The 14,684-nt window shown below is 49.8% G+C and overlaps 1 protein-coding gene across 4 annotated transcripts in view; it reads left to right on the forward strand.

Moving 5' to 3' along the window:
• DNAI2 (dynein axonemal intermediate chain 2) overlaps nt 1–14,684 on the forward strand; it is a 31,972-nt gene that overhangs the window by 3,855 nt on the left and 13,433 nt on the right. For 3 of the 4 annotated variants that reach the window (XM_040244346.1, XM_040244348.1, XM_040244349.1), the window contains exons 2-6: nt 322–515; nt 2,962–3,123; nt 4,844–4,965; nt 9,643–9,785; nt 10,758–10,871. In XM_040244346.1, the coding sequence (XP_040100280.1) occupies nt 333–515; nt 2,962–3,123; nt 4,844–4,965; nt 9,643–9,785; nt 10,758–10,871 (724 nt within the window). In that variant the 5' untranslated portion in view covers nt 322–332. The remainder of the gene's footprint in view (nt 1–321; nt 516–2,961; nt 3,124–4,843; nt 4,966–9,642; nt 9,786–10,757; nt 10,872–14,684) is intronic. The other variant, XM_040244347.1, reaches the window with a different exon arrangement.

Raw genomic sequence — 14,684 nt, forward strand, 5'->3', positions numbered from 1 at the left:
AGCGGCAACACTTGTTGGCTCTGTAGTCCTGGGCAAGGCATTCTGGGTACCTGTGAATATCAGGTTCCTCCAAAGTGGATTGGTGATCTCACTGTCCACTTTAGAGGGCAACTGTAAGAACCAAGCAAGATAACGCTTAGCCTGTAGTCATCGCTCCATAGATTATGTTTTCAAATGCAGCTCAGCATCTGGACAAATCCCTTAGGAGCTTTCCCCCCACAACCAGAGAGGAAACAGAGCTGCCCGCAGTGGTGGGGCTCCTGGAGACCAAGAGGTAGCCAGCTGGGGGCCCTCACCACATACCCCTCCCCCTCCCTGCAGCAGCCGGCACCATGGAGATTGTGTACGTATACTTGAAGAAACGCAGTGAGTTTGGGAAGCAATGCAACTTCTCCGACCGCCAGGCAGAGCTGAACATCGACATCCCGCCCAGCCCCGAGCTGGCCGAGCAGTTTGTAGAGCGGAACCCGGTGGACACGGGCATCCAGTGCTCCACCAGCATGTCGGAACATGAGGTGGGTCCCTGAGCCAAGGGCCGGGCCAGTGGAGGTGTGGTCTGGCAGGGTTGTGGGTCGGGGCTGGTAAGTGGGACTGCGTGACTCCATTCCCATGGGAAGCCGGTTAGTGGACCAGTGTGGATGCTGGATGTGTGAGGGCATCAGCTTGGTGCCCAGGGTCAGGACAAGCCCCAGTACCAACCATCCCCTGGGCCAGGCGAATGCAGATCAAGAGCTCCTCTCTCTGGCCTCTCCTCTAAGACTCTTGCTAGAATTGTTTTAGGCATTTGGTGCAGCTTTTGAACTGTGGTGCTGGAGAAGACTCCTGAAAGTCCCTTGGACAGCAAGGAGATCAAACCAGTCAATCTTAAGGGAGACCAACCCTGAATATTCACTCTAAGGACTGATGCTAAAGCTGAAGCTCCAGTATTTTGGTCATCTGATACAGACAGACAACTCACTGGAAAAGTCCCTGATGCTGGGATAGACTGAGGGCAGGAGAACAAGGCGTCAGAGGATGAGATGGCTGGACGGCATCACTGATGCAGTGAAGGTGAACTTGGGCAAACTCCGGGAGATGGTGACAGACAGGGAGGCCTGGCACGCTGCAGTCCATGGAGTTTCAAAGAGTCAGACACGACTGAGTGAGTGAACAACAACAGCTGGGAGAGGCATTGAGGGGGCCAGGGATTCACACCTCCCAGCTTGTGAAAAAGAAACAGTCCCATAGAAAGTTCCCGTCAGAGGTGCCTCTAAGATAAGAGAACCGAGGGTCATGTTGCTGTTCAAAACCCCAGATTTCTCCTGGTCTGTCCGAAGCAGGTGATCAGCTCCTGATTATGTCAACAACTGCCGGGAGAAGATTAGACTGAGGGGATAACCCTGTTGTCATATTCCTAAATCAGCGGCATGAAAATCACACTGATTTGGCCAAAACACATTATGAGTTTTTCCAGTAACTTCCAGTTCAAACACATTGACTTTCCTGCTTCCCCAGGGTGAGCTGCTCTCACTGGGGCCAGAGCAGTCTTGTTCATGGGAACTTCCAAAACAAGACGACAGCCATGAATTCCATGCCACACTGGGGTCTCCAAAGCCAGTGACTCCGCCCTGTTGAGACTTCTAGCTTTAGTGAGAAATGGCTTATAAAGGAAGTGGGAGCGAGAGCTCAATGAGTGTGGAGTCTCCATTTGGGGTATTAAGAAAGTTCCGGAACTAGATAGTGCTCAGGATTGCACAGCATCGTGAATGTTCTTAATGCCACTAACTTGAGCATTTTTTTTTTAATGGTAAGAATGGTAGATTTTCCCTGGTGGCTTAGACGGTAACCTGTCTGCCTACACTGCGGGAGACCCGGGTTCCATCCCTGGATGGGGAAGATCCTCTGGAGAAGGCAATGGCAACCCACTCCAGTACTCTTGCCTGGAAAATCCCACGGACAGAGGAGCCTGGTAGGCTATAGTCCATGGGGTTGCAAAGAGTCAGACACGACTGAGCGACTTCACCTCACCTCACTTCATGGTAGATTTTATTTTAAAAAATATTTGTGTATTAATTTGGCTGCACCGGGTCTTAGTTGTGGCATGCAGGATCTAGTTTGCTGACCAGGGGTTGAACCCAGGCCCCCTGCCTGCATTGGGACTGTGCAGTCTTAGCCACTGGGCCACCAGGCAGGTCCCCAAACAGTAGAAGGGATGTTATGTGTATTGAGTGAAGGTGTTAGTTGCTCAGTCGTGTCTGACTCTGTGACCCCAGGGACTGTGGCCCGCCAGGCTCCTCCGTCCATGGACTTCTCCAAGCAAGAACTCTGGAGTGGGGTAGCCATTCCCTCCTCCAGGGGATCTTCCTGACCCAGGGATCGAACCTGGCTGTCCTGCATCTCCTGCACTGCCAGGCGGATTCTTTACCATCTGAGCCGCCAGGGAAGCACATGTGTATTTTATCACAGTTGAAAAGATGCGGGGTGAGGGGACTGAAAAGGAGGCAGAGAGGTAAGTTTAAAGGACAAACTGCATCTGTGCCATCCTCGCTGCAACAGAGAATGAGCCAAGCAAATCCAAACTCTCAAGTGTTTTTATGTTTTGATTCCCGTCTCGCTATAAATGGTAGGATTAGTCACTTTGTTCTTTGGGGTCTCACAGAACAGATGGGTGGGTGGGCTCCTCTGTGTTTTTAGGGTTGAGGTCAGGTCAGAACTGGATTTCTCCCAGCCACTGGCATCAGCTGCAAAGTGGCTGTTACTAACTCCCCAGGCTGGCACGTTCATGGCCGCCTGTGACCGACCACCCGAGGACCAGAAAGTTCCTTGCTGGCACCCGAAGACGTTGTGGCTCTGGTCAAGGGTACCTCACGAGTCCCTCCCTGAACACTCAGAGCCCAGGGACCCAGGAGCCCTGGGACTCTGGTTTGCAGAAACACGCTTCCACCAGGGCTGGGCTCTTCTCACCTGTGACTCTCTGTTTAGGCCAACACAGAGCGCTTTGAGATGGAAACCCGGGGGATTAACCACATCGAGGGCGGCTGGCCCAAGGATGTGAACCCCCTGGAGCTGGAGCAGACTATCCGCTTCCGGAAGAAGGTGGAGAAGGACGAAAACTACATCAACGCCGTCATGCAGCTGGGCTCGGTAAGGCTTCCTTCGGCTCCGTCAGGGTCTCAGCCATGACTGCGTCCCCAACTGCGTGTCAGGCTCAGCAGCTAGCTCCTTGAGGCAGGACACCAGGTACCATATGGAACCTTCCGTCTGGGAGCAGGTAGGCAGGTCCACACAGCAGACCCACGGGTAAGGCAGGGAAGTCCAAGGACTGAACAGGTTTTAGGAGGAATCGGGCAAGTGGGGAACCCTCTGGGCCAAGAGACCCCCAAGGAACCCTAGCCAGCAGCTACCTGCCAATAGGGGTCATTCATTCATTCATTCAGCACATTGGATGGAGCTTCTAGCCTTTACCAGGTGCAGTAGAGATTGCAAAAATGAAATTCACGTATATCGCACCCTAAAGAGTTTGTGAGCCACCGGAGGCCAAAGATAAAAACAGAGATATCACAGTATTAACAGGGGCTCCCCAGGCAGCTCAGAGAAGGCAATGGCAACCCACTCCAATACTCTTGCCTGGTAAATCCCATGGATGGAGGAGCCTGGTAGGCTGCAGTCTATGGGGTCATGAAGAGTCGGACACTTACTGAGCAACTTCACTTCCACTTTTCACTTTCATGCATTGGAGAAGGCAATGGCAACCCACTCCAGTGTTCTTGCCTGGAGAATCCCAGGGACAGCAGAGCCTGGTGGGCTGCCGTCTGTGGGGTCGCACAGAGTTGGACACGACTGAAGCGACTTAGCAGCAGCAGCAGCCCCAGGCAGGTCAGCAGGTAAAGAATCCACCTCCAGTGCAGGAGACACAAGAGATACAGGTTCAATCCCTGAGTCAGGAAGATTCCCGTGAAGTAGGAAATGGCAACCCCCTCCAGGGTTCTTGCCTGAAAAAATCCCATGGGCAGGGGAGCCTGGTGGGCTACAGTCCATGGGTCTCAGAGTGGGGCACAACTGAGCACGCATGTACCACACAGTCTCCCACTGAAAGGAAGGCTGTAAGAGGAGAAATGCTTTGCTATTGTGAGGAGGGAGAGTTGGTTTCCTGCTGAAGGTATCAGGGGAGCCTTCCTGGAGGAGGAGGCCCTTGAGCTTGGGTTTTTCCTTGTTGGACATTTGGAATAATGGGGGAGGGCCTTCTGGATGGAGGAAACAGGAGATGGATGCCATATACAGGGGCTGCTGCTGCTGCTAAGTCGCTTCAGTCATGTCCGACTCTGTGTGACCCTAGCCCTCCAGGCTCCCCCGTCCCTGGGATTCTCCAGGCAAGAACACTGAGTGGCTACTAATTCTGTTCGGCTGGAACTGTGCTTATTCACCTTTTTTCCTCATTGTTGTCTCTCAACAAACCTTTTTAGACATTCCCCCACCCCGGTGAAAATGTAATACCAAAGGTGCACTATATATTTACATATTATATGTATACCTGGGAGACCTGGCTTGCTGCAGTCCATGGGGTTGCAAAGAGTCAGACACGACTTAGCAACTGAACAACCACCACAAAATGTATGTCTGTGCTTTGTACAAAAAAAAAAAAAAAAAGTGATATTATTTTACCCCCAAGAAGCAATTTGAAAACAGTTGGAACCAATTTCCACCCTTTTGCGGGGTAGATGTTGCCCCCATTGAAAATTCGTAGCCTGGAAGGATGGGAAAAGACTGCGGGATGTCTCTCATCCCTCCCAGACTCCATCTCAGCCCTGGTCAGGCTGCAAGGACCTCCCTTTACCACTAAGGACTCTCGCTGTGTCCCCCACAGATCATGGAGCACTGTATCAAGCAGAATAACGCCATCGACATCTACCAGGAGTATTTTGACGACAAGGATGCGGTGGAGGTGACAGACGAGGCCCCCTCAGCTAAAACCATCAATGTTTTCAGGTACCTCTGTAGCCAGGCAGGTGCCTGGCCAACCTCTGTCACTCCTGTGGATGGGTGCTTCCAAAGAGGACCCCCTTACCCATCACTCCATGCCATGGGGATAATGCCCTCTGTGCTCTGAGCTAAATAAGGGACAGAGCGATAAAATGCCCAGTAGATAAGCAGTCCCTACCTTGGAGGCAGGCCTGGTGGGTGGAAAGGGAGGAGAGAGTCAGTCTCAGGAAAAGCAAATTTGCAAAGCTGAGTACACGTGTGGTCGATTCACACTGTGTGGAGAAGGTCCAAAGCACCAGACATCCGTGATCTGGCTGCACTGTGAGCAAACAAGACCCTTGTCCCAAGCACTCGGGAGTCTGCCTGGAATAACCTCCAAGGACAGCAGTGTGACAGAAGCTTAGCCCATAGACACATGTGTGAGATCACTGGATATTCGCTGCAGCAAGGTGTGTGCTAGCCAAAGATTGGGGGCACGCTAAGCCCATCAGTAGATCTGGCTCCAGCAATTCTGCTGTGCCCGCACGCTGACTACCACTCAGCCATCTGAACGAGTGAGGCAGCTCCTTAGGCAAGAGTTTCCGAGATTGCTGTGTGAAACCAAACCAAATTAAGACGCAGAACCAGGTGTAGAAAGCACTACCTTTTGTTTAAAATACACCTAGGTAAAGCAAACTAAATGTCCAATGACAGATGAAGGGATAAAGAAGCTGTGGTACATATACACAATGGATATTACCCAACCACTAAAAAGAGCGAAATAGGGTCGTTCTGTAGAGACGTGGGTGGACCTGGAGTCTGTCATATGGAGTGAAGTAAATCAGAAACTCAAATGTCGTATATTAACACACGTATGTGGAATCTAGAAAAATGGTACAGATGAACCTCTTTGCAGGGCAGGAGTAGCGATGCAGATGTCGAGAGCGGACTTGTGAACACAGTGCGGGGAGGGGAGGGTGGCTGAATCGGGAGACTGGGACTGGCGTGTGTCCACAATCACGTGTAAAGCACAGGAAGCTCGGCTCGGTGCTCCGTGATGGCCTCGAGGGGTGGGAGGGAAGTCCAACAGGGAAGGGGTCTTTGTATACCTGTAGCCGATCAATTTATCATACAGCAGAAACTAACACAACGTTGAAAAGCCATTATGCGCCAAAAAAGAAAATCAAATCTACCCATGTATATGTGTGTGCGTGCTCGTATATATGCATGTATGTATACGTATGTACATACATGCAGGTGTGTGTTCTTGAATATGCAGAGAAAACCTGTGATTTCAGAAGCCACTAGCATCAAATGCCAACTCTAGGCAATTCACTTTGCCACCTGGAAAGTGTTTGACCCAGTCCAAGCACGACCAGCAAGGACTCTTCTGATCCAGGGCTGAGTCATGGTGGGCACCGCAGACTTCTAGCAATGGGCATGCAAGAGAGGGGCCAGGGCGGGGCGGGGGCCACCTTCTCTGCTGCCAGCATCTGACCTTACATATGGATACCTGGGAGGGCTGATGCATTAGGAATCATCACATCCAACCTGCATGTTTGACAGACGAGGAAACTGGCCCCAGGGAGGAGACGCACTCAGGGCTCTCAGTGGGCGGGTGACCCAGCCAAGGATGGGACTCAACCTGTGCTGCTTCTGCTCTGGCCGTGCCCCCAGGGAGGAGTGAAGTGGATGCGTCACAGGACCGGAAACGTGTTTCATTTCCGCCTTTTGTTCATTTCTTCCGATGACTTCCATGACAAAGTGTCAGCTGGGGACCATTACGTCTTTTTTTTTCAACTTAATTTTTCAGCATTTGGAGTATAATTGCTTCACCGTGTTGTGTTAGTTTCTGCTGTACAGTGAAGTGAATCAGCCATATGTCTGCACAGGTCCCCTCCTTCCTGGAGCTCTCTGTGCCCCGCCAGTCCCACCCCTCTAGGTCATCACCGAGCCCCCTGTGCTGTGCAGCAGGCTCCCACCAGCCAGCTCCTTTACACATGGTAGTCAAGGTGTGTATATGTCAAAGCTCTTCTCTCAGTTCCTCCCACCTTCCCCCTCTGAGCCCACATGTGGGGCCATTAAGTCCTTAATCCTTTTTTCACTCTTACACTTTGTCTCTCCCCTTTCGTTTTTTTGAAAGTGAAGTCGCTCAGTCATGTCCAACTCTTTGCAACTCCGTGGACTGTAGCCCACCAGGCTCCTCTGTCCGTGGGATTTTCCAGGCAGGAGTACTGGAGTGGGTTGCCATTCCCTTCTCCAGGAGATCTTCCCAACCCAGGGATCGAACCCAGGTCTCCCGCATTGTAGGCAGACGCTTTACCATCTGAGCGACCAAACTGAGCTAATTTTTTTTGAGCAGTTGTTTTTTTTTCCCAAAGAAAGAAAAGAATTATTACTTGCAACAAGTTAAGAAGAATACTTTGGATCTTTCCTAAAGCAGTCTCTCAAGCAGTTTTAGTCCCCAGCCAAACTGATCAGAAAGTACAGAGAACTCCCACACGCCCATCCTCCCCCACCCACAGGGCCTCTCACCCCATCAGCATCTGCTGCCTCCCCCGCCCCGTGGGTGGGACTTTTGTCACAGTCAGAGCACAGCCTGACATCGTTACGCCCTGTCCTTAGTCTGCTCAGGTTGCCATCTCAAAATACCATCACCTGGGTGGCTTGCAAACAACTGAAACGCATCCCTCACCACTCTGGAGGATGAAAGTCTGAGCCTGGGGTGCCAGCAAGGTCAGAGTCTGTGTCTTATGAGGACTCTCTTTCTTTCTTCTTCTTCTTTTTTTTTTTTTTTTTGACTGCTCGAAACTTGTGGGGTCTTAGTTCCCTGATCAGGGATTGAACCCAGGCCCCCAGCGGAGAGAGCACCAAGTCCTAACCACTGGATGTTTCAAAATTCTCACTGCTCGATTTTTATTAATGATTCAGAAACAGCCATATTCTTGCTGAGAACTCACAAGGCAGGGTGAGGGGTCTCTCTCGACCCTCTTTTGTAAGGGCACTAATCCCATTCATGGGGCTCCACCCTCACAACCTAATCACCTCCCAAAGGCCCCACTTGTGGATACCAGCACACTGGAGATTGGGCTTCAACACATGAGGTTTGAGGGGATGCACTCAGCCTACAGCACACATTAGGGTTCCCTCTTGGTGTCATGAGTGAGTGAGTGAGTGAATGAAGTCGCTCAGTCGTGTCCAACTCTTTGTGACCCCGTGGACTGTGACCTACCAGGCTCCTCCGTCCATGGGATTCTCCAGGCAAGAATACTGGAGTGGGTTGCCATTCCCTTCTCCAGGGGATCTTCCCGACCCAGGGATTGAACCCAGGTCTCTGCCAATATACAGAATAGTTTCGTTGCCCTAAAACTCCCGTGTTGACATAGGGAAAAAGAAATGGATACCAAAAGGGAAAAGGGGAAGGATAAGTCAGAAGTTTGGGATTAATAGATATACACAACTATATGTGAAATAAATAAATAACGAGGACATGCTTACGGCACAGGGAATTACATTCAGTATCTCGTGCACTCAGTTGTGGCCGACTCTTTGCACCCCCATGACTGTAGCCCACCAGGCTCCTCTGCCCATGGGATTTCTCAGGCAAGAACACTGGAGTGGGCTGCCATTTCCTACTCCAGGGGATTTTCCTGGCCCAGGACTGAACCCGTGTCTCCTTCGTCTCCTACGTTAGCAGGTGGGTCCTTGATCACTGAGCCACCCAGGAAGCCCCTGAATATCTTGTAACAACCTAAATGGAGATGAATCTGAAAAAAAAAAAAAGTGTATATATATATTTCGTTTGCTGCACATCTGAAACTAATGCAACACTGTGAATCAACACATTTCAATTAAAAAAAGAAATCCTCTGTGGCCCAGTGGCTAAGACTCCAAACTGCCAATGCATGGGGCCCAGGTTCAGTCCCCGCTCAGGGAACTAGATCCCTGTACCACAACTTATACCCAGTGCAGCCAAATAAACAAAAATATATATATATTTAATCCCCTGTATTTTACCTATTTATCCCTCCCTGCCTCTAAACCCTTGGCAACAACTGATTTTTGTACTGGCTCCGTGGTTCTGCTTTTGCCAGAATGTCATATAGTTGAAACCACACTGCATATAGCCTTTTCAGATCGGTTTCTTTCTCTTAGCAGTGTGTGTTAAGTTTCCACCATGTCTTTTCATGGCTTGATAGCTCATTTCTTTTTAACACTGAGTGATAACAACATTGAATGTACCACAGTTTATCCACTTACCTACTGAAGGGCATCTTCGTTGGTTCCAAGTTTTGGCGTAGCGAATACCACCGCTATAAACCTCTGCATGCAGCCTTTTGTGTGGACAGAAGTTTTTGATTCAACTGGGCAAACACCAAGGAACCAGATTCTTCATCTTCCCTCATCGTTTAATATTAATGAGAGATCAAGCCTCAGGCTCAGAACTTTCAACAAATGAAGACATCAGATCGAAATTTAAAATTTTATTTCCATTCTCTCTTTTTTTATTAGTTTTTCTTTGTGGTTGTGAGATCAGTTTTCCAATTAAGGGAGTCCTGGAGGCTTTGTTTTTAAAGTAAATTTCTCCTAGTGAATATTTAAAGATGTTTGAATTCTTTTAAGAAAAAAAAAATGAGCAAATATAAATAGAAAGTCTGGGGAGCCAGACACTCTGGTCTTCTGCCCTCTCGCCCTCCTCTAAAGGGACCCCCAGGAAATTAAGCGGCCAGCCACACACGTCTCCTGGCATCCCGATGGCAACAGGAAGTTGGCAGTGGCGTATTCTTGCTTGAACTTTCAACGGGCGCCCGAGGGCATGAGCAACGAATCGTACATCTGGGACCTGGGTGAGGCGCAGAGGGGCCTAGGGACCCGGGCAGGAGAGGGAGCCGGGCAGAGGCCAGCAAACGCTTGGGGGGAGGTGGAAGCAGCAGGCCTGTCGGGGGGGCTGGTCCCACGCTGGGATCCCAGGGCCCTGGAGGAAGCCAGCGTCTTGTCCCGTCCCTGCCTGGGTTCAGGTGCAGTCAAGCGAAGCCACAGCAGAAGCAGGAACTCCCTTCATTTCTGGATCCTGAATCAGGGCATTCAAGACCAGACCCCTGGAGTCCCAACTCTGGGTCCCTGAAAAGCGTATCGGAGAGTCCCCAGCAGACTGAGAAGGGACCCGGGGGGAGGGAAGGGGACCCCCTGTCCCACCTGTCCGGGCACTTGTCCCTAATTCCTGGCCAGTAGGGTAGTGTGTCCACCCAGGAGCAGGGACCACAGTTGACAAAGGGGCTCACTGCACAGGCAGAGCCTGGCAGGTGGCAGGTGACGGGGGCTCCACGCTCTCAGACATCGCTCGTCGCTGTCATTGTGAAAATGAACATTAGCTCTAAGCAGCTGTGTGGGTGCCGAGCATGGAGCTGAGCACGTCCCACTTTTGAGCTGCTCAGCAAACTCTTACTGCTGCCCCGTGGGCTGACATTATTGTCCCTCCATCATTCTCTCTGCTGTACAGACAAGGCAACTGGTTCACACACATCACGGGAGAGTTAGCGTTTTGTAAAAGCCTTAGGGTCAAAAGCTCATTTTATACCAACCTGGGAAATGGATTAGAATGACAGTCACACACACACACTTGATTCCCCAAAAATAACATCTCTAGAAGAGCCTCTAGGGCTAGAGGCTGGTCACCGAGGACCAGAGGTTGCAGCCTGGAGAGAGGCTTCCTAGCTTTGCCCCACCGCCCCCGACCTGGACAAGGGGTTGAATTGTTTGACTCTGTCCTTTCCATTCCAGGTCCGGTAGTATATATATATTTTTGTTCTGCCTTATAGAAAACCCCAACAGGCCAGAAATTACCCTAAAGCCGTCTTCTCCTCTTGTCACCTTGGAGTATAACCCCAAAGATTCCCACGTGCTCCTGGCAGGCTGCTACAATGGGCAGATCGGTAAGAAGGACTTCCCCACCACCTCCCAGGTGCTTAACCAGGTGCCAGCCCAACCTCCCCCAGGCTCTGAGGCAGCGAGGCTCCACTGAGGTCCAGCCAGGGTCCACCTGCCAGACCAGGCTTGCTGTGGAGGACAAAGTCGGGGGGTGGGTACTTCCAGCAGCTTTCAGGCGTCAAGGTGACACAAGTTTTGTTGCTGCCTCATCAGTGTCTTCCGGAGAAGGTGATGGCAGCCCACTCCAGCACTCTTGCCTGGAAAATCCCGTGGATGGAGGAGCCTGGTGGGCTACAGTCCATGGGGTCGCTAAGAGTCGGACACGACTGAGCGACTTCGCTTTCACTTTCCACTTTCATGCATTAGAGAAGGAAATGGCAACCCACTTCAGTGTTCTTGCCTGGAGAATCAATCCCAGGGACAGGGGAGCCTGGTGGGCTGCCGTCTATGGGGTCGCACAGAATCAGACACGACTGAAGCGACTTAGCAGCAGCAGCGGCAGCAGTGTCTTCATTTGTAAAAGTTCAAGTGAGTCTGAAGTTCGTTCAAAATTAAAGGTTAAGAAAAAGTATAGGTCAAGTAAAGTCAAGGAACATTTACTGTGTACCTCCCCTGGACCACGGCTTCCCCGGTGGCTCAGACGGTAAAGAATCCACCTGCAATGGGAGAGATGTGGGTTCGATCCCTGAGGTGGGAAGATCCCCTGGAGGAGGGCATGGCAACCCACTCTAGTGTTCTTGCCTGAAGAAGTCCACGGACAGAGGAGCCTGGCGGGCTATGGTCCATGGGGTCGCACAGAGTCAGACACGACTGAGCAGCTAAGCACACAGCATTCCCTGAGCCAGGCTAAGGTAACTAGAGGCAGAAGATGGTGAGATCACTGGGGAGCTCCACCTCAGGAGAGCCTACCTGACATGGTGGGTAATGTCTGCTAAGTCACTCGGTCCTGTCCCTCTGACCCCATGGACTGCAGCCCGCCAGGCTCCTCTGTCCATGGGATTCTCCTGGAGAAGGCGATGGCACCCTACTCCAGCACTGTTGCCGGGACGGAGGAGCCTGGTGGCCTGCAGTCCATGGGGTCACGAAGAGTCAGACACTACTGAGCAACTTCACTTTGACTTTTCACTTTCATGCATTGGAGAAGGAAATGGCAACCCACTCCAGTATTCTTGCCTAGAGAATCCCAGGGATGGGGGAGCCTGGTGGGGTCATACAGAGTCGGACACGACTGAAGCGACTTAGCAGCAGCAGTCCATGGGATTCTCCAGGCAAGAATACTGGAGCGGGTTGCCATGCCCCCCTCCAGGGGATCTTCCCAGCCCAAGGTTAGAACCTGCATGTCTTGTGTCTCCTGCACCGGCAGGCGGGTTCTTTACCACTAGCACCCCCTAGGAAGCCCTTATAATATATGGTAATAAGTGATAGTAATACCAGCCGTACAGAGTGAGTGGAGAAGTGGCTCTTCCTTTTCTTTCTTTCTTTTTTTGAAAGTGTTTGTGAAGAGCTGATATTCATTCTTCCTTAAATATTTGGTGGAATTCACCAATGAAGCCGTCTGGTCCTAGGATTTTCCTCATTGGTGGTTTTTATCCTCTGTATGTGATACAGGTCTTCTCGTGTTTTCTGTTTCTTCTTGGATCAGTTTTGATAGTTTGTGTTTTTCTAAAATTTTTGTGTTTCGTCCAGGTAATCTTATTTGTTGAGATATAACTGTTCATTCTCTTATAGTCATTTCATTTCTGTGAGGTTGGCAGTAACGTCTCCTATTTCTTTCCTGGTCTTAGTAATTTGAGTGTTCTTTCTTTTTCACTTGGTCAGTCTAGACAGGGGTTGGTAAAGTTTGTTTTCTTTTCAAAGAACCAACTTTATATTTTATTTTATTGATGTTTCTAAGTTGGTTTTTGTTCTTCATTTCATTTATTTCCACCCTTAATCTTTATTATTTCCTTCTTTCTGCTTACTTTGGGTTTAACTTGTTCTTCTTTTTCTAAATTTCTTAAAGTAGAAGGTTAGATTATCGATTTGAGATTTTTAAACATACAGATGTTTAAAGTTATAATTTCCCTCCAAGCACTGTTTTAGCTACACTAAGTTTTTGTATGTTGTGTTTCCATATTCATGCATTTTGTATTTTTTAATTTCCCTTTGATTTCTCCTTTGACCCATGGGTTATTTGGAAAAATGTTTTTCGCTTTCTATATATTTTTAAACTTTCCACTTTTCCTTCAGTTACTGGTCTTTCTAGTTTTATTCTATTATGGTAAGAAAAGATACTTTTCATGATTTCAGTCTTTAAAAATCCATTGAGACTTGTCTTATGGGATCTGTCCTGGAGAATATCCCATGTCCACTCGAGATGAATGTTTCCTGCTTGTTGCCATCTACAGCCAAAAAATTTCGCAGACTTTCCTGGAGGCCTCTGTGCGGGGGTTTGAGCATACTTTCAACACATAGCCGGGCAGTTGTTAGTTCTGCCTTAGCCGCTGCACCGAGCCTACAGGTCAGCCAGAGGTGAGAGCTGAAGGTCCTCTCAGTTCTTTCCAGTACTTGGGCCACCTGATGTGAACATCTGACTCACTGGAAAAGACAGTGATGCTGGGAAAGATTGAGGGCAGGAGGAGAAGGGGGCGACAGAGGATGAGATGGTTGAATGGCATGGTGATGCCAATGCCAAACTCAACGGACATGAGTTTAAGCAACCTCTGGGAGATAGTGGAGGACAGCGAAGCCTGGTGTGCTGACTTCACAGGGTCACAAAGAGTCACTGAACAACAACAAAGGTGTGCACACAGCCCTGGGAGCTTCTAGTTTCTTGGGAACACATCAGAGCTTTTCAAAACCCCTATGGACAGCTCACTCTCCAGCTTTTCCTTTGAAGCTTTTTGGTTAGCCTATTGTTTGCCCACCTGTTATCCGCCACTTCCAGACACTGCAAGGTTAATCAGTTGCCTGCAATTTTAATTATTTTCAAGATAGACTTGTTAACAAGACCCTTTTCCTTGGGCAAGTTCTGAGTCAAGCTGAATACAGACAACTTTGCAAACGGGGAGGGGGTCTTCCAGGAAACCACTAGACAGGTCAAACAGTGACAACTCTTTGAATAAGAGACTTTGAAAGAGCTCCAGTTCCATTCTGCTCCATCCTGTGGCTGCCAAGATACTCGGTTTTTAACAGGAAGGCAGAGAGTTATTTTTCAAGGCTATCATAGAACCGGAGATTATAGCATCTTAACTGGGGCAAGCCACAATGCAACAAAACTTACTGTTCTTATCAAGATTCAGCTATTTTTCTTGAATAAACACTCTGATTTGCTGCCAGCCTTTGGCTATTTCCGGAGTTCTGAAAAAGTTGATTCTGATCATTGATTTTGCCAACATTCTCATGGCCTTTATGGGACAGAGAATTCTCAGAGGTCCTTGCTCTGCCATTTTTGCTGGTGGAACACCCAGAAAACTGATGTTTAGATCCCATGTGAACTCAGAAGAAACCTATCTCCATGGCCCTGAAGTTTCCTCGCTTCTGGCCACCCCGGGCCTTGGAATAGCCAAACTCTTAATCCTCCTGTTTGCGCCCCAGGCCGGACTCAACCAGGCATGATAAGGGTTCCCCTTCAAGGAGTAGGAGCCAGAAGGGCTGGGAAACTTCCCAGAAACTCTACGTGGTCAGGATGCCTCCTGGCCTCCTGAGACCTCTGACCTCCCTCTTAGACCTTCGCCGCCCCCTCCAGGGAGCCCCTCTGGGATGAAATAGAAGTGGACTCCCATCAAGTGAAAGTGTTAGTCGCTCAGTCATGTCCGACTCTTTGTGACTCCATAGAC

This window comes from Oryx dammah, unplaced genomic scaffold (genome assembly GCF_014754425.2).
Source record: "Oryx dammah isolate SB20612 unplaced genomic scaffold, SCBI_Odam_1.1 HiC_scaffold_8, whole genome shotgun sequence".
Classification (NCBI taxonomy): Eukaryota; Metazoa; Chordata; class Mammalia; order Artiodactyla; family Bovidae; genus Oryx; species Oryx dammah.